The sequence below is a fragment of the Mobula birostris genome, chromosome 1 (genome assembly GCF_030028105.1).
Source record: "Mobula birostris isolate sMobBir1 chromosome 1, sMobBir1.hap1, whole genome shotgun sequence".
NCBI lineage: Eukaryota > Metazoa > Chordata > Chondrichthyes > Myliobatiformes > Myliobatidae > Mobula > Mobula birostris.
The window spans coordinates 220,053,384-220,079,118 of NC_092370.1; the positions used below are offsets into that span (position 1 = coordinate 220,053,384).

General features: G+C 41.6%; 1 protein-coding gene across 1 annotated transcript in view; it reads left to right on the forward strand.

The window, feature by feature from the left end:
- The first annotated feature begins 375 nt into the window (after positions 1 to 375).
- slc24a4b (solute carrier family 24 member 4b) overlaps positions 376 to 25,735 on the forward strand; it is a 348,425-nt gene continuing 323,065 nt past the window's right edge. The window contains 2 exon segments of the mRNA XM_072251318.1: positions 376 to 544; positions 1,245 to 1,331. Coding sequence (XP_072107419.1) covers positions 376 to 544; positions 1,245 to 1,331 — 256 coding nt within the window.

Sequence of the window (25,735 nt, forward strand, 5' to 3'; positions counted from 1 at the left end):
TTATTCTCTTCATGTTTTGTTTTAAATATGGTTGGCGGGGAGGGGTTGTAATCTTCATATCCTTAGGGAACTCCATTTATAGGTACAGTAAAACCCTGTTCCTTGCCTTACGAGCCCTCGTCATTACCCGAAGCGAAGGGCGTCCTCAAACTGACAGGCTCTTCTCTCTCTCTCTCTCCCTCTGGTCCCTGAAACCTGGAGCTCACATGTGATCTCGACACTGCATTAAGGTTTTTTTCCTCCTTTAACAGCGTGAAATGAGAAGTGGCGCCGGAGTTTAAACACGCAGCAAAGGGGGGTGGGTAGGTGGGACACAGCACAGACCAGCGTCTCGCAATAATAATAAAAAAAAGACCTATCAAATTGTCAGAGGCGATGGAGCCGGGGATCAAACGGACGAGGACCACGGCGTTTGCAAAAATGACCAAAGTTCGTAGGAGGAGAGAGATGGTTCTTTATCAGATTGGTGTTTCCTGCAGCATTCTCTTCCTGGCCTGGTGCATGTGCAGTCTACTGTCCAGACTAGGTGAGTGAGCCCGGTGTCGTTCAACTTTTCCACCTGATAGCCGGGGCCACAAAGGGCGATATGTTTATAGTTTTGCCAAACCATAGATCTAATTTTCCTTCCACCGAAGATGCCTGGATAAAGGAGTGGTCTTGTGTTATCCGCGTTTGTGTTTAAAATACATTGTAGGCAATTTTCTCAGTTTAAGTGCGCTTTTTAAAAATTTAAGTTTGCATCTTTCCATGTTACATCAGAGGAGTCATGAACTTGCAGAGCACGAGCCTTTCCTGAAGTCGATTGGATTATATTAGCCGGGAAGGCTAACATTATTAGAATACGGCTACTCCATAATAAAGCTTCGCTAACCTGCGACTCTTGGAGGAGCGTACAAGTTTCCTCCAGAACCTCATAATTAATAAAGGCCTCTCGTGTTACTGATATCATTCTTGTCTAATCCTAGTACAGACAGATTATTTTAGACATGCGTTTCAAGAGTAAAACGGAACAGAATTTATTTTGTAAAATTAACTTTATATATTCACCTTGATGGCTTTCAGTCAATTGTAATTAAGTTTGAAACCGTCCCTGCAGCGTCCTACCGGGGCATTACTGGGGAGTTCTGAATAAAATAAGATCCAAGGTCTGTGTTTAGATGGGTAACTTTGGCTGCCGAATCTACATCCATATAACTCACGCTAATTGCTAATCCGAACAGAGCAAGAGAACACTGGACAACAAGCGGCGCGGGACCTCAGGTGGTGGAACAGGAAGTTAATGGCAGTGGTGAAGGACAACGGTACCCACACAAAGAACTGCACCGAGCCAGGTAAACGGCACGTCACGATTCCGACTGTCGAACAAAAAATTACTGCTTAATAGCCTTACACTGACAGAACCCTTTATTTATGGGGGGGGGTATCACCCCCTTTTTTGGTGGGAGGGGGAGCATATTATAAACGGATATTGAAGGGTTTGGCTGCGGTCCAAATCAAATATGCGCTGCTATAGTAACGAGTTTAAATGAAGATGTCACTGTGTGTATGTGTTGTTGGAGCGGTTCCTATGGAGCTGGGCAGACCAAAGGGAAGAATTACTGCAGACACGCATCTTTTCAACAGAAGCTCTCTGCTCCTTCTTGCTCCGTACGGTGACGTTTGGCACCGGGGAAAAGACATATCGTGCAAACCGATTTGGTTAGCTAAGGCTACTTCGATCTCGTTTATCCGCGCTAATTAGGTCTCTCACCATTTAAGCGGTTGGCTGCAAATTGGCTTATTTCCAATGTAAATCCGTCTTTTTGTAATTTCCCCTTCTATTCCACAGTGGTCCTAGAGACCTTTAAACTTATGAGAGTTGTTGATAGGTCCCTACACCCCACCTCCTAACTTTTAGAGGCTGGTTGCCCACTCCCCTGTCTCAATCTTTGATTGTCTTCACTAGAAGACTCTCCTTACGTTAATAGGCACCACTGGGTATGAGGCAAAAGCCTTTTCCAAATTGTAGATTTAGGAATTTTGTACCTGGTCTGCAATAGGAAGAGCATGTGATTCAGGACATTTCCAAATGGCCTGACTGTGGAGGTAGAGTTTGGGAACAAAGATCCACAGCGTTCACTGCTCAGACCCTCCTGTTTGCTACATACATTAACAGTCTGAAAGTAGGAGGTATGCTTAATAAGTTTGACAATGTTATGATGGTTGAAAGTGAGGACTGCGGTAGACATTTCGATGGGCTGATCAGATGGTCAGAGGTGTTTGTCCTGATGTCACACTTCGCTCTTGGTCTTGGTAAAATTTACAATCAGAAACAACACAAAAGCCAAAGTGTGAAATCCAATAAATAAACTATAAATGGTAGGATGCAGAGAGGCTCAGTACCTAGTACGGAGGACAGAGGGAGTTAGTATACAAGGTCTAGGATTACTGAAGGCAGCAGCACCGGTGAAAACTGTACAGAGCACATACACTTCGTTAGCTGAGCATAGAATATAGAGCGATTGGCCCAGCGATATAACCCACTGCTGAGGCCATAGCTGGATTATTGTGTATAGTCTGACCACTATGCTGTAGGAAGGATATGATTGCACTGGGGGGGGGGGCGGTGGGATGCGATGGGAGGAGAGGAGATTCACTGGGATGGAGTGCTTCAGTCGCCAGGAGAGACAGGATAGACTGAATTTGTTTTCTACAGGGATTAGGGACCTATTGTGGAATTGCGAGAAGCTTGGATAGTGTAGAACTTGAGAAAATTAGCGGAGGTGTCTGCAACTAAAGAACTAGGTTTAAGATGAGGGAGAAGAGATTTAGGGGAGGATTTGAGAAAGATTTTTTTCACCCACAGTACATCTGAAATTTGGAATGTACTGCCTGGGGGCGGGGGGCGGTGGTTGCAGAAGGATGAAGCAGCAAGGTGCAGAAGATAGGTTAACAATGAGAATGCAAAGACAGTGTTCAGTGAGGAACCTGTGTGAAAAATGAGCACCTACTGAGCTAAATGATATGCTTCCTTTTGTAATTTTCTGTGAAATTGCAGCATAGTCTGAATTACAAATTAATGGAATATCAAACTAACCTCTTGAGACAAAAGTTGGACACAAACTATTTGGAATTGATCAAGTGCTATAAAGGGCACAGTGCAGCATCTTTTAATATGTGCATATGGCTGATCACTGGGGTGTAGCACACGTAAGCAAGAGGAAGGGATGCCCAAAAGGAATCCATTTAATTTTTTTTTTTGCTGATTTCAAACCATGCTACCATTTTGTACTAATTAACAACACAATATGCCAGGGGCTAGTTTAGGAATATTAGCACTCAATGGTTTCCTTTCATGCTGGGGAGTTAAATGATCTTCAATAAACTCTTCCCCAGGCTGGTCGATGTAACATCTTCCTCATTGACCACAATGAAATAGCTTGAATATGTGAAGGGAATGGTAATCCACCTCACTTTCAGTCCTATGTTTACTTATTACCATGATGACGCACAACTGCTTACGCCCTCATCCATTTGCTGCACCAAGCTTTTCAGGGTAGACATCTGACTGTGCAAGCTGGATCTCAGTCTCTCCAATACGATGGGTTAAGCCGAGTCCAGAGCACCCATTTGGAGCTTGTGTCAGAGTAAGTCCCCCATTCTGAAGACACAGCTGCATTGCCGCTGAGTTGCAATCTCAGTTTAGGCTATACACTGATGCCAGATGAGATGCTTATTTGTGTATAATTGAAGGGTGCTTATGCAATTCAAATGCTTGGACTAATGATCTAATAATGGATTAAAATCCCACTCTGGCAGCTGCAGAATTTAAATTCAGAGAAGTATGGAATAAAAAAAGGGCAGTACTGGTAATAGTGACAATGCAAATATGTAAATTTAAAAAAACTTTTCCTGGTCCACTTATGAACTTTAGAAATGGGAACCTGAATCTTTATCTGGTTTGTATTTGAACCTGTACTGCTGGTAATGGTATGAAATGAAATGGTCTCCTCAGCCACACAGCTCAAGGAAGTTAGGATGGGCAGTAATGCTCCCTTTCCACAATGACCCTTCACTATCACTCCACTCTTCCACCATCAAACGCGTACACACACCTATTCTTCCCTACCTGCCCACAGGAGTAGATCGTTTGCATAAGTCTTTGTCTTAGGAATCATATATAAAATAGAATAATGAAGAGGGAAAGACAACTTCTTCCAGAGGAATATGGTATGAGTAACTCCACTGAAAAATTGTTACTAGGAAACCAAGAAAAGAGACTAAAACAATTATCCCCCCACTATAGAGTCCCTGGATCACAGACAGTTTTGATTGTGACATAGAAGGCAGGGTGCAAGGTTGGTTTGGGAAATGGTGCAATAATATCAATTTTGGGCAGTGATGTAAAATAGACAATGTTGAATTAGCTGCACATTTTGTGTTTCTGCTGCTTTCTCTTTTAATTAAAAATGAATGAAATGAAAAATCAGACTGGTGTATTGCAGCAGCCAATCAGATATCAGTCACTTTCCAAGCAAAGTTAATTTACTCGCATGCAATGTTTAAAGCGTAAACCTAAGGATCGTCAATGGATTATTGGTTTAAAAAAAGGCTAGAAGTAAGTTGGTTGTCATGTTAAATGAAGATGAAAATTATTTGTGCTAACATAGGAAATGTTGGGAAAGGTAACAATTCAGCAAATCTAAACAAAATTAACAACTAATGAGGATGCTTGAGCAGAATTTAACATAGAAAACCCACTGAATTGCTGGATTATTGTATGCAATAACTTATTGTGATTATCTTCTAATTATGTTTGAATTTTGCTCTGCTATTCTTCAATGTGCTAAAGTGAATAACGGAGTACAAATACTAATAATCTCCATTAATATAGCAGCTTTAATGAGGTAGAACTTCCCAAAGACTTTCAAGTTAAGGGACAAAATGGCATTGAGATATTAAGGCAGGTGACCAAAACTGGGCTGAAGAGGGAAGCTTCATGGTCACCTTCAAGTCCTTACCTTTTTAATGCCACTAGTTGTGGGATCCATGGTCTCTGCCTGAAAGTTGGAGAGGCAGGGAGATTTTGGAAGGAAATTCCAGAGCTTAGGACCAAGGCAGTTGACTGTTAGGAGTGGAATGATTAAAATTCTAAATGCTCAGGAAACCAGATCTGAAGGGCACAAGAATTTCAGAGGGTTGCGGGACCGGAGGAAGTTGTACTGGTAAGTGCAGGTCAGTATCTTTCTTCAAGAGAAAGGATTTTAGAAATCTGCTGTTATCTGAAACTTCCTGTTATTCATGGCATTCAGCATCTTAGAGATTGAACATGCAAAAGCAACAAAGAATATAATGAATGTAATGTTGGATAATAATAACAAGCAGCATCTCATAGTAGCCTCTGTGGTGTCTTTTACAATGAGCTGCAAAACCAGTATTTAAAGTGGGAATTAGGAACTGGAGCTGATCAAACATGAATTGGATGATATAATCAGTTCAGTATACAATCTCTCACATTAGAAGCACTTTAATGCTTAAAGCTATCATTGTAATGTATATAAAATTTAAAGTAAATTTACTTGCTGATTAATATTGCTTGAAACAGCTGAACTGAGGGATCTTCTGCTTTTCGCAGTTAAGCTTTTTGTAGAAGTAATTAGAGGATGATATTCTATCTGTAATTAAATTTGGTGCTTGGATTGTGCATTCCATTGAAAGCTGCTATCAGAAATCTCATGGATGCTTCTCTTACGTATAAGAGAATATAGTTTTTTAACACTGTACTGGCCTCTTTGAAACTTGAAGGGAAATTACATCACATTTTCCTAATGGAATGTACAATTTCAATAATATATTAAGCATTCTGTTAGCCTGAAATGGGTTTGGATGAGGTAAGGAAGGCGATATATTTTCTACAAGACTGGAGTTTTATGGACGTTCTTATATTTATTTAATATTTTCCATCAATCCAACATTTGTATGCCTATATTAGTTAATTATGTCACATGTAGTTTGTGTGCCATACGAATGGCCCAATACACAGGTAGTTAAAAGATAAACAATGGCGGATACACTGCTGAGGTTACAGAAATGCATTGTGGGTAGGTAAATAAAGTTCGATTGCCAAGATGAGGAAGATTGAAAGATCAAGAGTTTATCTTTTATCCTATAAGAGGTCTGTTTACGAGTTTTATAACAATGAGGTAGAATCTGACCTTGACTTGGTAGATTGTATCTTCTTCCCATTGGAAGGGGGGAGAAGAGAAAATAACTGGGAATGGCAGGAGGTGTTGGTCCTAGATTTTGTTGACTGCTTTCCTGAGGTAGACAGAGCCAATGGAGGGGAGGATGCTTTTCCTGAGAGACTGGACAGTGCCCACAACTCTGAAATTTCTTGCTGTTTTAGCAGTTGCCATACCAAGCTGTGATGTGTCTGGATAGAATAGTTTCTATGTCAGATCTGTAATAATTGGTTAAGGTCACTGGGGACATTGCTAAATTTCTTTAGCTTTGTGAGGAATTTTGTTTCTGTGTGGAGATGGCTGCAGATGACAATGTGATTCAGGGCATATTCTGTAATGTAAAAATGGTCACTGCATTTTCACATCTTAGTAAATCATTTGTAAAGAAGGACTGAGTCGCAGAGCACTACAGCACAGAAACAGGCCCTGAGGCCCATCTAGTCCATGCTGACCAAATCTTCTGTCTATATCATATACCTGCACCTAAACCATATCCTGTAACCCCTTGTCATCCACGTACCTATTCAAACTTCTCTTACTGTAAATGGTACAAATGAACCCATATCTACCGCCTCTTCTAGTAGCTTATTCCACATTTGCACCACCCTCTGAGTGTAGAAGTTTCCCCTCAGATCCTTTTTGAATAGTTTATCTTTCACCCAAAACCTATGACCTCTAGTCCCTGTCTCACCCAACCTGAGGGGAAAAACCTGCTTACATTCACCCTATCTATACCTGAATAAGATTTCCCCTCATGTTCCTGCACTCCAGGGAATAAAGTTCTAATCTATTCTACCTTTCCCTATAAGCCAGGAGCTCAAGATCATAAGACAATAAGATATAGGAGCAGAATTAGGCCATTTGGCCCATCAAGTCTTCTCCACTATTTCATCATGGCTGATCCATTTCCCTCTCAACCCAAGTCTCCTGCCTTCTCCCTGTATTCCTTCATGTCCTGACCAATCAGGAACCTATCAACCTCTGCCTTAAATATATCCAATGACTTGGCCTCCACAACTGCCTGTGGCAACGAGTTCCACAGATTCACCACTTTCTGGCTAAAAAAAAACCTCCTTATCTCCATTCTAAATGGATGGCCCTCTATTCTGAGGCTGTGTCCTTTGATCTTAGACTTCCTCACCATAGGAAACGTCCTCTCCAAATCTGCTTTAATGAGATCTCTATGTCAGCACATCCTTTCTTAGGTAAGGGGCCCAAAACTGCTCACTATACGCTAAATGAGGCATCACCAGTGCCTTATAAAGCTTTAACATTACATCCTTGCTTTTTTAATCTAATCCCCTCAAAACGGATGCTAACATTACATTTGCCTTCCTCACCGCTGACTCAACTTGCAAATTAACCTTTAGGAAATCCTGCATGAAGACTCACAAGTTCCTCTGCACCTCAGATTTTTGAATTTTCTCTCCATTTAGAAAATAATCCATGCTTTCATTTCTTCTACCAAAGTGCATGACCATACACTTCCTGGCACTGTATTCCATCTGTCACTTCTTTGCCCACTTTCCTAATTTGTTTAACCCCTTCAGTAGCATCTCTGCTTCCTCAATACCACCTGCCTCCTATCTTCACATCATCCACAAACATGGCCATAAAGCTGTCAATTCCTTCATCCAAATCATTGACATATAATGTAAAAAGTAGCAGTCCTAACCCGGACCCCTATGGAATACCACTAGTCACCGGCAGCCAATCAGAAAAGGCTCCCTTTATTCCCACTCTTTGTCTCCTGCCAATCAGCCACTGCTTTATCCTTGCTAGAATCTTCCCTGTAATACCATGGGCTCTTAACCTGTTAGCAGCCTCCCATGTTGCACCTTGTCAAAGGCCTTCTGAAAATCCAAGTGCACAACATCAACCGATTGTCTATCCTGCTTGTTACTTCTTCAAAAAGTTCCAACAGATTTGTCAGGCAAGATTTCCCCTTAAGGAAACCATGCAGACTTCAGCATATTTTATCACATACCTCCAAGTACCCCAAAACCAGATCCTTAACAATCGATTCCAACACCTTCCCAACCACTGAGGTCAGACTACTTGGCCTAGAGTGTCCTTTCTTCTGCCTCTCTCCCTTTGTGTAGAGTGGAGTGACATTTGCAATTTTCCATTCTTCTGGAACCATGCCAGAATCCATTGATTCTTGAAAGATCATTACTAATGGCCCCACAATCTCTTCAGCCACCTCCTTCAGAACTTTGGGGTGTAGACCATTTCGTCCAGGTGACTTATCTACCTTCAGACATTTCAGTCTCCCTAGTAATGGTAACCTCACTCACTTCTGCCCCGACACTCTTGAACTTCCACCATACTGCTAGTGTCTTCCACAGTGAAGACTGATGCAAAATACTTATTCAGTTCATCCACTATTCCCTTGTCCCCCATTACTACTTCTCCAATGTCATTTTCCAGCAGTCTGTTATATACCCTCACCTCTCTTTTACACTTTATATATCTGAAGAAATTTTTGGTATCCTCCTTATTGTTATTGACTAGTTTACTTTCATATTCCATCTTTTCTTTAATGACTTTTTCAGTCATAGTCATAGTCATACTTTATTGATCCCGGGGGAAATTGGTTTTCGTTACAGTTGCACCATAAATAATAAATAGTAATAGAACCATAAATAGTTAGATAGTAATATGTAAGTTATGCCAGTAAATTATGAAATAAGTCCAGGACCAGCCTATTGGCTCAGAGTGTCTGACCCTCCAAAGGAGGAGTTGTAAAGTTTGATGGCCACAGGCAGGAATGACTTCCTATGACGCTCTGTGCTGCATCTCGGTGGAATGAGTCTCTGGCTGAATGTACTCCTGTGCCCATCCAGTACATTATGTAGTGGATGGGAGACATTGACCAAGATGGCATGCAACTTAGACAGCATCCTCTTTTCAGACACCACCGTGAGAGAGTCCAATTCCATCCCCACAACTTCACTGGCCTTACGAATGAGTTTATTGATTCTGTTGGTGTCTGCTCCCCTCAGCCTGCTGCCCCAGCACACAACAGCAAACATGATAACACTGGCCACCACAGACTCATAGAACATCCTCAGCATCGTCCGGCAGATGTTAAAGGACCTCAGTCTCCTCAGGAAATAGAGACGGCTCTGACCCTTCTTGTAGACAGCCTCAGTGTTCTTTGACCAGTCCAGTTTATTGTCAATTCGTATCCCCAGGTATTTGTAATCCTCCACCATGTCCACACTGATCCCTTGGATGGAAACAGGGGTCACTGGTACCTTAGCTCTCCTCAGGTCTACCACCAGCTCCTTAATCTTTTTCACATTAAGCTGCCTTTTTCACATTTTAGTTGCCTTCTCTTGGTTTTTAAAAGCTTCCCAATGCTCTAACTTCCCATGAAATTTTGCTCTATTATATGCCTTCTCTTTGGCTTTTATGTTGGCTTTGACTTCTCTTGCCAGCCATGGTTGCTTAATCCTGCCTTTAGAATACTACTGCTTCTTTGGGATATATCTGTCCTGCACCTTCTGAATTGCTCCCAGAAACTCCAGCCATTATTGCTCAGCTGTCATTCTTTCTAGTCTTCCCTGCCAATCAATCATGCCTCTGTGATTTCCTTTCCTCCACTGATATACCTGACTTTTTCTTATAGTCTTATGTTCTTCTTCTCAAATTGTAGGGTGAATTGTTCATATTATGATCATTGTCTCCAAAAGGTTTCTTTACCTTAAGCTCCCTAATCAGTTCTGTTTGTTGCACAACACCCAATCTGAAATAGCTGATCCCCTAGTGGGCTTTACCATGAGTTGCTCTAAAAAGCCATTTGATAAGTGTTCTACAAACTCCCCCTCTTGGGATCCAGCACCAACCTGATTTTCCTTATCTACCTGCATATTGAAATCCCCATGACTATTGTAACATTGCCCTTTTGAGATGCATTTTCTATCTCAAGTCCCAACAACATCCCTGTAAAATTTCTCTGTACCTTCTTCATACTTATTGCGATGTCTACTGTAGGGTGGTGACCAGAATCATACACAACACTCTAAATTTCTGGTTAACCTTCTGGTTAAGGTGGCACAGCTAAATGAGTGCAACAGCTTTCTGTTGGTCAAAAAGCTAAAAAATCCAACTAAGAACATCGCTAAAAATACCTTTACTAGTGTCAATTGTGTTAAATGATCACCGCAACTAATGAAGGGGCAAGCGATGGTGAAGTGAGTTCAAGGGATGAGCCAAGATGGTGTGTTGCAGATGGAGTTCTGATGCCCATCCATTCTAGGCACTGAAAGGAGAAGATGGAGCCTGGGCAGGGAAGTTCTGTTGCTCATTCAACTGGCCGGGGTTTGAGATTGGATCAGTCTGGGCACTGAGCTGACTTGAAGAGCTTGAGAGTGGTTTTGGGCTTGGTGACAAAATCTTGGCCCTGAACGAGTCACTGGGTGGCTTGTTCTAGGCCCGGAGCCTTTCACAGCAGTGGTGCCTGGATCCTAGTGCGAGGTACGATAGGCTGTTTAGACAATTTAAACACCGGCCTAGATTGGAGGCAAGAGCTGATTTCGCTTGCTCTCTAAGATCTTCACTCCTCTCTTCAGGGCACTGGAGCCTTTTGCTCTTCTATTGTTTGGTCAACCATGAACAACAATGCTCCCAGCACAGATACCTGCAGCACACCACTAGTCACAGGTCTCCAGTCAGAGAGACCACCAACTACTACAACTCTCTGGCTTCTCCCACTAAGCCAATGTTGAATCCAATTGTTTACTTCATCCTGAATGCCAAGTGTCTTAACCTTCTAGATCACTATCTCATATGGGACGTTGCCAAAGGCCTTGTTCATGTAGACAACATCCACTGACTTTCCTTCTTCAACCTTCGTGGTAACCTACTCAAAATCACTATAAGATTGGTTAGGCATGGCTAACACACATAAAGCCATGAAATAATGAAGTAACATCTTCTGTGAATTGTATGCAGATGAGTTTTATTGTACTTTATTATGTTATTAATATTAGCCATAAAGCTGAGTGCATTTGCTGTACAAAAGATGCACTTATTAGATTTGTGCTGGTTGGGTGGAAAGTTGCTAATTATCTCTGTAATAATTAAAAACTGCTTTTCTAATGTTGATAGTCATTATGATAGATGTAAAACTGAGATAGCTACACTGACACATATGTTTTGGTCTTGTTCTATATTGGAACAGTTCCGGAAATTGGTTTTTTCAACAATTTCTAAAGCGCTTAAAATTAATTTACAACCTAATAACTTAACTGTGCTTTTTGGAATAATTCCTCAAAATATTCATGGTATTTCTGTGTCTGACCAACATGTTATTGCATTTGTTACATTGATAGCTAGGAGGGCCATTTTGTTGAAGTGGAAGGATACATCAGCTCCCACTTTGTCACAATGGTTCTCTCAAGTGATGCTATGTCTTAGTTTGGAGAAAATTAGAAGTCGATCCTTTGAACATTCATTTGATTTTGAGAAAAGATGGGTCTCATTTGCTCGTTATTATCATTTGAGTTAATTGATATAATTTTTCCATGATCTAATTGTAAATTTTTTAGTATATTTTCTTTTCTTGCTAGCAGTTTGATGTTTATTTTTAGAAGCTTTTTGTATGACGCATGACTCCAGGGTTGTACACCTAATAGGTTCTTTTTTCTCTCTCACTTTTCTGCTTAGTAGGTTTTTTCTGTTATCACAAAATTTTTTTCAATCTTTAAGATAATGTTTTTTTTTGAGGCATTGTAAGTGTTGTTACTTCAATGTACTCATGTTATTTTTCCTGTATAACAATAAAAAGATTTGAAAAGAAAAAGAATTAAAAACTGCACCAAAGTATGACTTGTGCATTACATTTTCTAAAACTTGGAGCAATATTTGAGATCAACACTGATAGGTAGTAATTATCTCAAAATGGAACAGGTGGACTTAGTGACTGTTCATATCGATTCCTTGAGTTTTATATTTTTGGAAGGAATCTTTTGTATCACACTCGGCTTGTTGTCAGAATAAAGACAGGAACAAAACGTAGCTCTCGTCTTTGAGTTCATTGACCTACAAAAGACCTTCAGCACACTTACTGTAATTGACATCTACAAAATTCTGAAGGAAAAAAAAAATGCCTACGATGAGCATTGACTCTCGACAGGAGTTCCACGAGGGAATGAATTAAACTGTCCAGTATGATATAAGCCTGAGTTCTAAGTTGACATTGGAACAAAATGCTGGAGGAACTCAGAAGGCCAGGCAGCACCTATGGAAAAGAATAAAGAGTCAACATTTTGGACTGAGACCCTGCATCAGTTCTCTGATGTTGCCATGATGCTGGATCTAGTATTGTCACGCATTGGTTTTGGCAGTTTCTGAAAATAACCTCCAGTTTTAAAATAGCAGTAAATTTAACTTAGCAGAATGATATCAAACATGCTCTTGTTCCCTCACATCATCTGACTTCATGTGATAGCCTGGAGGTCAGTTAGAATAGTTAAGAAAGCTCTCTTGAAGCAAATGTTTCAGGAATATTCAAAGCGGAGCATGAAACATCGCTTTGCTAAAGAGATAAGTGCACACTGCTGTGGGGCATGCACCTGCAGAACCATCAATGCGGATCTGCTTGAGACCAAGATTGAGCCTTGTTCAATGAAGTGTGGCATCGAGAATTGAACTGAGACAGTTGAGTCAAAATGTCATTGTGGCACTAAGAAGAAGGAATGTAATTTCCAAAACAAAGCATTTTATATTCTTAGCTCACCCCAGTCAGATCAGAGGATGGAAGGAGGGAACGAGATAGAGAACTTCAGAGCCAGGAGATAATTGGTTGAGATTGGCATTGGAAGCTGGTGTTCTAATAGAACAAATGATCTAAGCTGGAGATCATCATGTCTCGATGATGAACCACTCTGTCATTAAGTTTTGTCTGAGTTGAATCCAAGACAGACATCAGGAAGTGAGGTACCAGATCCAAACATGGCAGATAACGGAACATAACTTCCCTTGAATTCAGATTTAGCATCCACCGAATTACTAGAATTTGCAAGAAGATTGGGAAGACATTGCCATTTGGATACTAGACTAGATTTATAATCGCTATTAATTTAAAAAGATAAAGCCAGTTTTGATGATGTGAAATATACTGGTACTAAAGAGTTGAAGTGTAAGATAAAATGTATTTCAAAAATGTCTTTCTTTAAATAAAAGAGCAGCCAGGCAGTTCCTCTATCTTCTGGAAGATATTGTACTCTCCGTGTCCATGTGTTTGACATAAGGTGATGCTGTTGAACAAGACAATTATTGTATTTGGCATGCTTGCTCTGTGATGATGACCAGAACAGTCAGTCTTAAGCAGGGGCATGAAGACACAACAAGTAAAAGGTCAAGTGTTCTGCTTTGTAAATAAGTCTATTTCCTGTTGAGATGTATATTTCTATGAAGCGTTTATGAAAAAAAGGAAAGCAAAACAGAAGATGCATCATTACATTATCCTCATGTTGCTGAATTGTCTTGCTAAACAATACTCTTTCCAAAGCTACATTAAAACAGATATTTATTAGCTCAGTGCTGTGGTTTCAATTCAAAGTGTGACTCTCTCAAAATGGTTCCTCACAAAGAAACAAGTAAATGATATAATCACCTTAAATTAATTGCTCATTAAAACAGTACATATTGTTTGCAAAATAATTTCATGACTGACACAAAAGTGATTGATGAAATATCTTTGGTATCCAAACTGCTTTTGAATTCATTAGAATTTATCTATTTCTTAGCCAAAGCAAATTTCCTATCCTGCTCAGACACAAGTTTTTATTTAATAGCTCATAGCTGCTGTTAAAAATGAATTCTTCTAGATAGAAAGAAGTTATCTCCTTGTACAGAATGTGCATTCCATGGAGAAATAAGAACACAATGGATAGTTATCCATGTGGCCAGCCACATGGTTTCTAAGAAGCAATGGCAGGTGAAATAATATTAGATTATGAAGACACACAGTCCTCTTTCATTGTCATTTAGTAATGCATGCATTAAGAAATGATACAATATTTCCTCTGGTGTGATATTACAAAACACAGGACAGACCAAGACTGAAAAAACTAACAAAACCACATAATTATAACAGATAGTTACAACAGTGCAACAATACCATAACTTGATGAAGAAGTCCATGAGCACAGTAAAAAGTTCAAAGTTTCTCAAATGTCCCACACCTCACGCAGACGGGAGAAGGAAGAAAAACTCTCCCTGCCATGCTCGATCACAGTCCGACTCTGAGACATCCGAAAACTTCAAGCCTCCGATCAGCTCTCCGACACCGAGTACTGAGCGCCATCTCTGTCCGAACGATTCGACCTCAATCTTGGTCGCCAAAAGCAGGCAAGGCCAGGGATTTTGAGGCCTTCCCTCCGGAAGATTCCGAACCGTGCAGTAACAACAGCAGCGAACTGGCGTTTCAGAAATTTCTCCAGATGTTCCTCTGTGCTTTCATGTCGGTCTCCATCAAATCAGAATTGTCCACGGCCCCTATTTAACAGATATGATATCATTTTACACCGGAGGGCTGCGGTGAAAATGGGAAATGAGGAAATATTTTGCATCACTCTTCACAGTAGAAGACAAGTAAGTGTACCAAAATGAGGGACCATTGGTCTAATGACTAAGGAACATTATGATGGGAAAGAGAAATGAATAAATAAAACTCCGGGCGAGAGAGCCTTACATCCCATTGTCTTAAGAAAAATTGCTGCAGATGCAATCCCTAAATTTTGGAATGGAATTAGCAAGTTAGAATGTAGAAAAAATAGCCAACTATAAAATCAGTTAGACATGCAGAGTTTACCATTAAAATGCCGGAGTATATTATGTTCTTAGTTCAAGACAGTTATCAAATCATAATACAATTAGGCTGAGACCACAAGGCTTTATGAAAAGGAAATTATGTTTGACAAATGTAATAAAGCTCTTTATGGCAAATTTCCAGTAGGAGTGATCAGGGGCCAACCACTAGAAGTAATATATCTGGGTACTTAATAGGCATTTGGTAAAGATATCATTCAATTTGTTTTGTCGCATAAAATAAGGGCTCACTGAATGAGTGAGTATGAATGGTTTAAAGAGGAGAAACACAGAGTAGGAGGTAAATAGGACTTTTTCCAGTTGTCAGGCTGTTACCAGTGGAATGGCACAAACATCAGTACCAGATCCTCAGCTATTCACAGTTGATGTTAATGGCTTGTTCTGGCAAAAAAAAATGTGTAATGTACCAGATTCTGCCAGTGGTGCAAACTTGGAAAGTGAGATGTGAACAAGAACTGTAAAGTTTACAAGGGGATGCAGACTGATTAACTGAGAAAATGAGTGGCAAATGGAGAAGAATAAGAGAAAGTGTGAGGCTATTCTCTGTGGACCAATCTCAATGAACTGATTCCACAATCTATGTACTCACTTTCAAGGACTCTACAGCTCACATTCTCTGTCTCTCTTTGTCTCTGTCTCTCTCTGTCTATCTGTCTGTCTCTCTTTGTCTCTGTCTGTCTCTCTATGTCTATCTCTTTAAAATTATATATTTATCATTATTTGCCTTTTGCATATTGGCTGCTTGCCAGTCATTGTCTATCTATTTATTTTCATAAATTCTATCGTATTTCTTTATTTTCCCGTAAATGCTGCAAGAAAATGAATCTCAATGTAGTATGTGGTAACATATATGTACTTTGATAATAAAATTGGTTCTAAACAAATTAAAAGTGGCTGTTTAAGTAGTGATAAGCTGATACATGTCGGTGTGCAGAGGGATTTTGATGTGTTAGTTCATTGGATGTGGAAAGCAAGTGGGTTTCTCCGGGTGCTCTGGTTTCCCCACACATTCAAAACACATACGGATTTGTGGGAAGATTGGTCACATGGGTGTGATTGGATGGTACGGACTCATTGGACCCGTTAACGAGCTGTATCTCCAAATATAACAAAAGTTGATAGGCAACCTTCAATTCTATATCACCGTAAGATGAAAATCCGATGGAAAATTTTATTGGCGTGCATCATATTTCAGGATGTAACTATGATAGAAAATCCCTTGAACTCTTTTTGTCTGTGATATGGGGAATAGGAACAGAATGCAATGGCCCCAAAAGCAATTGTTCAACCAAATGCATCTGGGTACTCTAGTGAGGAGATTCTTTACTGATTCATTGCTGAGCATAGTTTTCTATGCCTGTTTTATGGTGACATCTAGGGACCAGTTTCATTGCCTTTAGTGACTTTGACAGTAGTTCGCAAGCAGCAAGGGCTAAGAATTTAAAGTTTGATTTTGAAAAAACTGTGAAGAGTTGGATAAAACATGTACTATTCCAACTCTGATTACTTTCACTAGTGGATGGAATTCATACTCGACTAATCTTCTGGCGTTCTTTGACGATGTATTGAATAGAATAGTTAAGGGAGATCCAGTGGTTGTGTTCCATTTAGAAATTCAAAAGGCATTCATTAAGATAGAAGTGGCTTTAGAGAGACTGTGCTGTGATTGTCATTTGTGGATTGGCTTCTGGAATTCTGTATTGAATATTCAAAGACTCAAAAGGTTCAAAGTACATTTATTATCAGGGTACGTATGCAGAACACAACTCTGAGATCGTCCTCCCACAGGCAGCCACGAAACAACCACCCACCAGGGAACCCGTTCAAGAACACCCTAAGTGCGAAAGAAGAAGCAATTGCGCAAACGGCAAAAGAGCCTGTGGACGACATGTAGAACATTGCACGGCAAACCATTCTGCACTGCTCAGTGACGCACAGGCACCGTTCTTGTGAATTGTGGGTAAAGACGTGTGACCCCTCTGTTTAAGAAAACAGGAGGACAAACAAAAAACGAGATCTACCAACCTGTCAGTAGTAGGGAATTGTTGGAAACGACAATGAAAATTGTAAGTTCAGAAGATCTAAAAGAATGATAGCACAGTTGACATAGACTTACAGTATGTCTTTGACTGACTGCTGGGCAGTTCTTTCAAGAATGTGATGAGCAGAACCAGTGGATGTGGTGTAACTTGATAAGGTAACCAACAGGGAAATGGCAGAGAAATGATCAAATGAGTGTAAGGTGAAGCGTTTGGGTAGTTACATGCAAGAGGGAAGTATACAGTATCTTAGGAGCATTGATACACAGGGGGATCTTGGAGTGCAAGTCCATTGATATCTGAAAGCGGAGAGGGTGGTAAAGAAGGTGTAGGGGATGCATTCATCAGTTGGGGCATGGAGTATCAAAGTTGGAAAGTTATGATGCTGCTGTATGAAACCTCGGTTAGGCCACATTTGGAGTAGACCGTAAGACATTATTGAGTATTGTGAGCAGTTTTGGTTTTCATGCTATAGGAAGGATATGGAGGTTTAAGAATGGGTTCAGAAGAGGTTTGCCAAGATTGAAGTAGATATGTTATAAGGAGGGGTTGGACAAACTTAGATTGTTTTCTCTAGAGTGTTAAAGGCTGGCGGTCAATCGGATAGAAGTACATAAACTTATGAGAGACATAGATGATGTCTTTTTCCCAGGAAGAACATGTTAAAAAACTAGATGAAGTTTAAAGGATGGATAGGTGGCAAGTTTTTTTAATATACAGAGTTGTAGGTACCTGGTTGGTGCTGGCAGGAGAGAAGGTGGAAGCAGAGACAAGAGCAACATTTGAACATTTAGACAGACACTTGAACAAGATGGCACCAGTAGATTAATGCCTGTTAAGAGTCGGTAGAGTTAGAGGCACTGCCTCACAGCCCCTGCAACTCTAGTTCAAGTCTGACCTCAAGTGCTCCCTGTGTGAGGTTTTCATGGTTTCTCTGAGACTTCATGGTGCTCTGGTTTCCTCCTACATCCCAAAAAATGTACTGGTGGATAGATTAAATGGCCATTGTAAAGTGCCCCTAGGGTGTATGTGAGTAAAACCTGGGGTGGGGAGCTGATGGGAATATGGGGAGAATGAAATGAGCTTGGGATAGGATGAATATAAAATACGTGTTTGATGGTCTGTGTGGATTGGCCGGGCTGAAAGGTCAGTTTCTGTGTTAACTCTGACTCTGCATTGCAGCCAGAACCTGCTCTGCCATGTCTGTCATAATTTATTTCATTAGTAGCTAAATTTTCCAGCTGGCTCTTTTGACCGTCCTCTTAATTACCCTGGCTAGGAATTCACTTCAAAAAGCATCATCACTGCTGTCTTAGGGTAATGAAGATGGGTACTAGATATTGGTGTTGACAACCATGCCTGGACCCTGAGAATAAAACATGTCTCTTTAGAATACAATGCAATAAATAGATTTTCTGATGAGTCCCTGTGTTGCTTGTTAGGTAAATGCAAGGAAGTTCTACTGCTATGTAAATTTTTTATTATGCTTTTCTCCTGTAAAATATAAATTGGTTTATTATTATTGAGATACAGTGAAAAACTTGTCTTGCATACTGTCCATACAGATCAATTAATTACAACAGTTCATTGAGGTAGAACAAGGGAAAATGAATACAGAGAGCAGAATGGAGTTTTACAGTTAGAGAGAAAGTGGAGCGCAGGTAAACACTGAGATACGATGTCACAGTAGATTAAGATCAAGAGTTCATCTTATCATACTTGTGAAGCATTCAGTACTCTTATAACTGTGGGACGGAAGCTATTCGTGAGACTGGTGATACTTATTTACTGCCTGTTGTGGTTCTGGCATTCAGGGCAGCCTATGCTGCTTCCGTAACAGTTGTTTTTTGACCAGCCAGGGTTGTTAGCTCTGAGCTGAACCCCGGAACTGGGAGGATCAGTGAACCACTCTTAGTTTGGCCTGCTCCCTTTGACCTGTTTGACTTGGTGACCTTACCAAGAGCCAAAGCACAAGGCTCTGACTCCAACCGATGCAGCTTGCCGGGTCATTGGGGCATGACAGCCTCCAAACCCTACAGCAAGGTTGTGATGTTCTTGGAGGTGGTAATACGAGCTTTCAGGCTTTTGTATCTTATCTACCTGATGGGAGGAGAGATGAGAGAGAATATTTGGGGTGGGCGAGGTCTTTGATTATACTAGCTGCTTTACCAAGGTAGTGAAGAACATGCAGTCCATGGAGGGGAGGAGGGTCCATAACTCTCTGCAGTTTCTCACAGTCGTGGACGGAGCAGTCACCGATCTGTGATGCAGCCTGATAGGATGCTTTCTATGGTGCATTGATTAAAACTTGAGTCTCAAAGGGGCCGTGCCAACTTTCTTTAGGCTCCTGAGCTGCTGGTGAGTTTTCTTTATTATATATCAGTGTGATTGGGCCAGGACAGTCTATTAGTGATGTTCACTCCCAATCCTCTCAACATCAGCACATTTGTAGTAGGAGCATGTGCACAGGTCCCCTTCCTGAAGTCAATAAACGGCTCTTTTATTTTGCTGACATTGGGGGAAATATGGTATAAAAGTATTTAAGAATCTATTTTTATTGTACTGTCATGGATCGCACCATTTCATTTAAAGTCAAGATGTTAAAAATTAGTAGATGGAGTTTGACAGAGGAGACAGTTATCTCAACTACTAAAGGAACAGAAGATAAAATGGTTAAGAACTACAGATTTTCACGTGGAACTGCTTCATATTATCTGTTTTGTCGGATAACACACTATTAGACATTGCTGCTTGTTCTTGCCCTCAAAGAAAAAGAACTGCATTCTTTTTAACTGTAGCCCCCTGGTAAGCCTCAGGCTCGCTCAACTCGATTTCGTCTAGGGGGAGCAGCCTTCGGCCCCGCCAAACTGGGTAATCAAATTTGTGTGGATGCTGTGCGATGTACCCCACCCCGCCAAATAACAGACAGTACACCATATGCGATTAGATGATTACACTTTATAGATCTTACTGGAACTATGTAATTAATAGAGATCAAATATAAAAGGAAAGTAAAAGGCACCAAACTTATCAAAGTTCAACCACTTGGTGCACAACAGTTAGAGCTCAAGTAACGGGGTCCTCTTTCCACCATTTGATCCCCTCCGACACCTCGACCCGCCGCCTGGGACCAACCACGGTGGTCGACCAGATGCTCCACACGAGTCTGTCTTCGTCTCCTCGCTGAAGACCCTGGGCCTCGGACTCCCGCTCGGAGTCCCCGTCCCGTCGGCCAGCTCGCGTCTTCTCTCTCTGTCCCCATCGCGCCTTCTTCTTCAACACCCGCAATAGCTTACAGACACACAAGAAAGAAAAACATCTATCCCAATTGGTTCGTTCTTTCTCTTATCAATAATATAACCCAAACAAGCAGAGAGAGAGAGAGAACTCCTTACATCGCAGTTATTTCAGAAAAGCCATTTTAATTGTGACATAGCAAAGAAGTCATTTTGTTAGCCTTTGCAGTAACATAAAAGAAGAAACTCCTTACCACAAAGAGTTCAGAAACCCATCTTGATTTACCAGTTGATTTAAACACTGTGTACGTTTCCAGCATGTTTTGCAACTGAGGGGCAAATCTGGGAACTGGAGCTTACCTCAAAATTCTTCAGAACCACAGAGCAGTTCAGAGTAAGGTCCAAGTTACACAACTGGAAGGCAATTTCTACCTCCAATATTTTTCTATCTCTTGCCAAGAATCATATATGTGTATCTAACCTCACAGCTGTGTTCATGACAAGCAGAATCCTGTGATCTGGAAGGAATTATTCACAGTTAACTTCCAGATTTAAAAGAGCAGTGGTAAAGTACAATGCTAGCAAAAGCAGAGGAGGGTAGTTCCTTGGCCTCTTCTGAGAAGTTATTTATTTTTAGTAATTATTCGAAAATATACTTCCTCACCGTATGCTAGTTGAAAGTGAACATGTTACCTGGATGTACTGGAAATGCTCAGCAGGTCAGAAACCCTTGGTGAAGAATGAAGCAAAGTTAACATCTTAGTTTGGTGGCCTTTCTTCAGAACCAGGAGAATGATTACACGAGCATTAAAGGTTCTGCAGATGCTGGAAATCCAGAGAACCACACAAAATGTCAGAGGAACTTAATTCGTTACAACAGTGAATGTGGGTAGTATAAGGGGAGATTTAGGAAAGTGTTGGAGGTAGATATGACCTTCCAAGTGTGTAACCTAGAACTCACTCCAAAGTACCTCTGTGCCTTTATAAAATTTCTGGGGCTTTTGAAGTACATTACAGTTCCCAAATTTGATCCTCTGTTGCAAATCTTACTGGAAAAAATACTTGGTGCTTAATTCAGCTAGAAAATCAAGATGGATTTCTGAACTCATTGTGCCATTATGCTGGAGGAACTTGATGGCTCAGGCAGCATCTATGGAGGGAAAGAGGTAGTCGATGTTTTGGCTTGAAACTCTTCATGAGGATTTGGAAAGAAAGAGGAGAGATGGCCAGTATAAAAAGGTGGTGGGAACTGTAAAGCAAGAGCCAGAGGTCCAGGTGAGATGAGGAATGGTAAAGAGCTGAGGGAGGGGGTAAGCGGGTACATTGTAAGAAGCTGGGAGGTGATAGGCAGAAGTAACAAAGGGCTGAGGAAGGTGGAATCTGAAAGCAGGAGGTAGTTGACCATGGAATAAAGGGAAGGAAGTAAGGAGAGGAACAAGAAGGAAGGGAAAGAGAAGGGGTGATGGGGCCAGTCGAATAAGGAGAGAAAAAGAGGAGATGGGTGGCAGAAGAATATGGCTGCTGGAATTTAAAGCAATTGACATTCACATTGTCAGTTGGAGACTATCAAAGTAGAACTTGAGATGCAGTTCCTCTAATCTGCATCGGGCCTCAGCTTGGAGGAGGCCATGGACAAACATGTCAGTACGGGGACGGGGAGTGCGACTAAAATGGATGGCTGCCAGCAGTTCCAGGCAAACGAAGCAAAGGTGCTCAACAAAGCAATCTGCCAATCTGTGTTGGGTCTCCCTGATGTTCAGGGAGCAGTGGATGCAACAACTGATGCCCATGGACTGGTGCACCCCCACTGATACCATTGTGGCCCTCATTAGCACCTCTTCTATTTCCCACACCTCTGCCCTCACCACATTCCTCCCTGCCCTGACATAACAAGAATAGAATTCCCTTGTCCTCTCCTACCGTCTCATGAACCTATGCACCCAACACGTCATTCTCTGGAACTTCTGCCATGTCCAACCAGATTCCACAACCAGGTACATCTTCCCCATCCTTGCCCTGTCCACTTTCCACAGGGATCACTCTCTCCATGAGTCTCTTGTCCTCTCGTCCCTCCCCACCAATCTGCTCCCCCGCCGGCAACTGTTTTATGTGCTACTCCTGCCCCTACACTTACTCATTCAGGGCCCTAAGGAATCTTTTCAGAAGATGCAGTCCTTCACATGTGAATACATTGGTTCCATTGGTATCATCTAGTAATTCAGGAAGAACATTTTATGCTTCAAAAAATACCAGGGCAGACATGCAAGGTTGACATCTTACAATGAAAGGCAGGACCAAATAGGCTTGTATCTACTGGAGTTTAGAAGAATGAGGGAAGACCATCAAAGTTTACAGATCTGAGAATGCTACTCTTTGGTTCAGGGATCTCCAAAGATTGTCAGCTCTTTGAAAGAGAAAAATAATCATCTCATCTGCCTTAAACTGGTCAGTTTATTTTTTCTTCGTTCTATTTTCTCCCTCAAGGGGAAATGTCATCCCCACATCCACCCTGTCAAATGACTTTAATAAGACCAAAACTGTACATATTACTCCAGACAACAGGAAACTAACTCTTCCTTCAGTTAGTCCTGACGAAGGGTCTCGGCCTGAAACGTTGACTGTACCTCTTCCTAGAGATGCTGCCTGGCCTGCTGCATTCACCAGCAACTTTGATGTGTGTTGCTCATATTACTCCAGATGTGGTTTAATCAATGACCTTTGTAGTTACTGAAACCTGTCATGATTCCATGCCCTCACAAATGAATTGCTATGGCTTGGTGCACAGAGGCTACCTGTGAGGGTTAGTGTTGAGGAGAACTGTGTGAGCAGGGAGGTGACTCAACACTGAGATCCTCATCTTAGGGTAGGCCTCCGCTGGCACAATGAGTTTGGGCTGGCACATGTAGATGGATTGCTCAGCTCCTCTAGTCTCATTCGTCTTCCCCTGTTAGATAGAGCATTAAGAACAGGCCCTTTGGCCCATCTAGCCCATGCTGACCAGTACTCCTACCTAGTCCCATCTACCCACATCCCAACCACATCCCTCCATACCCCTGTTATCCATGTACCTATCCAAATCCATCTTGAGAACAACTGGAGAGGTTGACCGGGGATCAAACCAGTACACCAATTCACAGAAGTCATATTAAGTCAGCAGCAGTAGCAACAGATGCGCTGTGTTCCCTTTCGATGGATACATTAGAGCAGTGAACATCAGAGAAACAGTTCTTGTCTCAGAGATAGAAGGTTTTTGTGTGAGGCTTTTTTTTTGGATCAGATGCAAGGTACCAATGCTAAAATTCACAGACTTCACCCATGGAAAATCTGCATCTTCCTTCCTCTTAAGGAATAACATAATTCCATCAAATAAAAATTGTCATAGAGTCGCAGAACACTTCAGCACAGAAACTCACCCTTTGGCCCATCTAGTCCAAGCCTATCTGATCTTCCATCTAGTCCCATCTACCTGTACCCAGACCATATCTCCCCAAACCATTTCAAACTTCTCTTTAAAAGTTACAGTTGAATCCACATCCACCATTTCCCCTGGCAGCATGTTCCACGCTTGCAACACCCTTTGAGTGAAGTAGTTCTCCTCAGGTTCCCCTTAAGCATTTTATGCTAACCTAAGACCCCTAGTCCTAGTCTCAACCAATGTCAGGGATAAAATGATGCATGTATTTACCCTATCTATATCCTTCATAATTTTGTATACCCCCGCTTATTCTCCAACGCTCCAGGGAATAAAGTCTTAACCTATTCAACTTTATAATTCGAGGTCCTCAAGTTCAAGTTTTTTTGTCATCTGACTGTATGTATATACAGGGAAACAAAACAATGTTCCTCTGGACCACCGTGCACCCACACACAATACATCACACACAGCACATAAACAGAACTATTATACTATAAATAAGTTAATAAAATATAATTCAAAATGCATGTAATAAAGTGCATCACAGGTATACAGTAAACAGCTTGCTGTCCTGGTGACGGGACCTCAGTGGTGGCAGGGTATTCATTAGTCTCACAGCTTGAGGGAAGCAATTGTTACCCAGTCTGGTCATCCTCCTTCCTGATGGTAGTGGGTTAAAGAGATTGTGGGATGAGTGGTAGGGATCCTCAACAATGTTTTGAGCCCTTTGTCTACAGCATTCCCAGTAAATATCACAAATAGGGGGGAGGGAGACCCCATTGGTCCTCTTGGCAGATTTTACTATCCTTTGTAGGATCCTGTGGTCCAATGTCTTACAGATTCTTAACCACACAATAATGCAGCCGGACAGAACACTCTCGATTGTGCTCCTGTAGAAAGTTGTTAGAATAGGAGCAGGGAGCCTTGCACACCCCAGTCTCCTCAGAAAGTGTAGATGCTGCTCTGCCTTCTTGACTAGTGAGGAGGTGTTGTGGGTCCAGGTTAAATCATTCATTTGTGCACACCAAGGAACTTTGTGCTCTTCACTTTCTCCACTATAGAGTTGTTGATGTGCAATGGAGAGTGGTTAACCTGTCCCTTCCTGAAGTCCACAATCATCTCTTTAGTCTTGTCTATGTTGAGATCAGGTTGTTGTTCTAATACCGTTTGACAAGCCTCTCTACCTCCTCTCTGTATGCCAACTCATCATTGTTACTGATGAGGCCAGCCACTGTTGCATCATGAGTGAAGCTGATGATGCGGTTTGAACTGGATCTGGCAGTGCAGTTGTGACTCAGTAGCAGGTTGAGCACACAGCCCTGGGGGGGAGCACCAGTGCTCAGCATGATGGAGCTTGAGATGTTGCTGCCAATGCAGACTGACTGGGGTCTTTCCACCCAGAAGTCCAAGGTCCAGTTACAAAGAGGGGTGATGAGTCCCAACGAGGACAGTTTACTCGCCAGCCTCTGAGGGATGATTGTGTTAAACACTGAGCTGAAATCGATGAACAACATCCTGGCATCATTTTCTAGGTGAGACATGACGGAGTGGAGGGCCGAGGCAATGGCATCATCAGTGGGCTTGTTTGAGCAGCACGCAAACTTGAAAGGGACTAATATAGCTGGAAGGTGGGAGTTTATATGATCCTTCTGCAGCCACTCAAAGCACTTCATGATTGTTGAAGCCAGTGTCACTGAGTGGTAATCGTTTGGGCCACTTACCGTTGCTCTCTTGGGCACTGGAATGACGGTGGCTGCCTTGAAGCCTGCAGCGATAGTGGACTGTTTCAGAGAGATACTAAAGACCTCTGTAAGACCTCTGTTAACTTGGCTGCACAGTCCCTCTGCACCTGGCCAGGTATGTTGTTCTATCTTGTGGATTTGTGTGGGTTTACCCTGGCTAGGGTCCTCCTCACGTCAGCTGTGGCCAGGCACAGTGCCTGTTCCTCAGGAGGAGACGGGGCTTTGCTTGATGTCACATTAT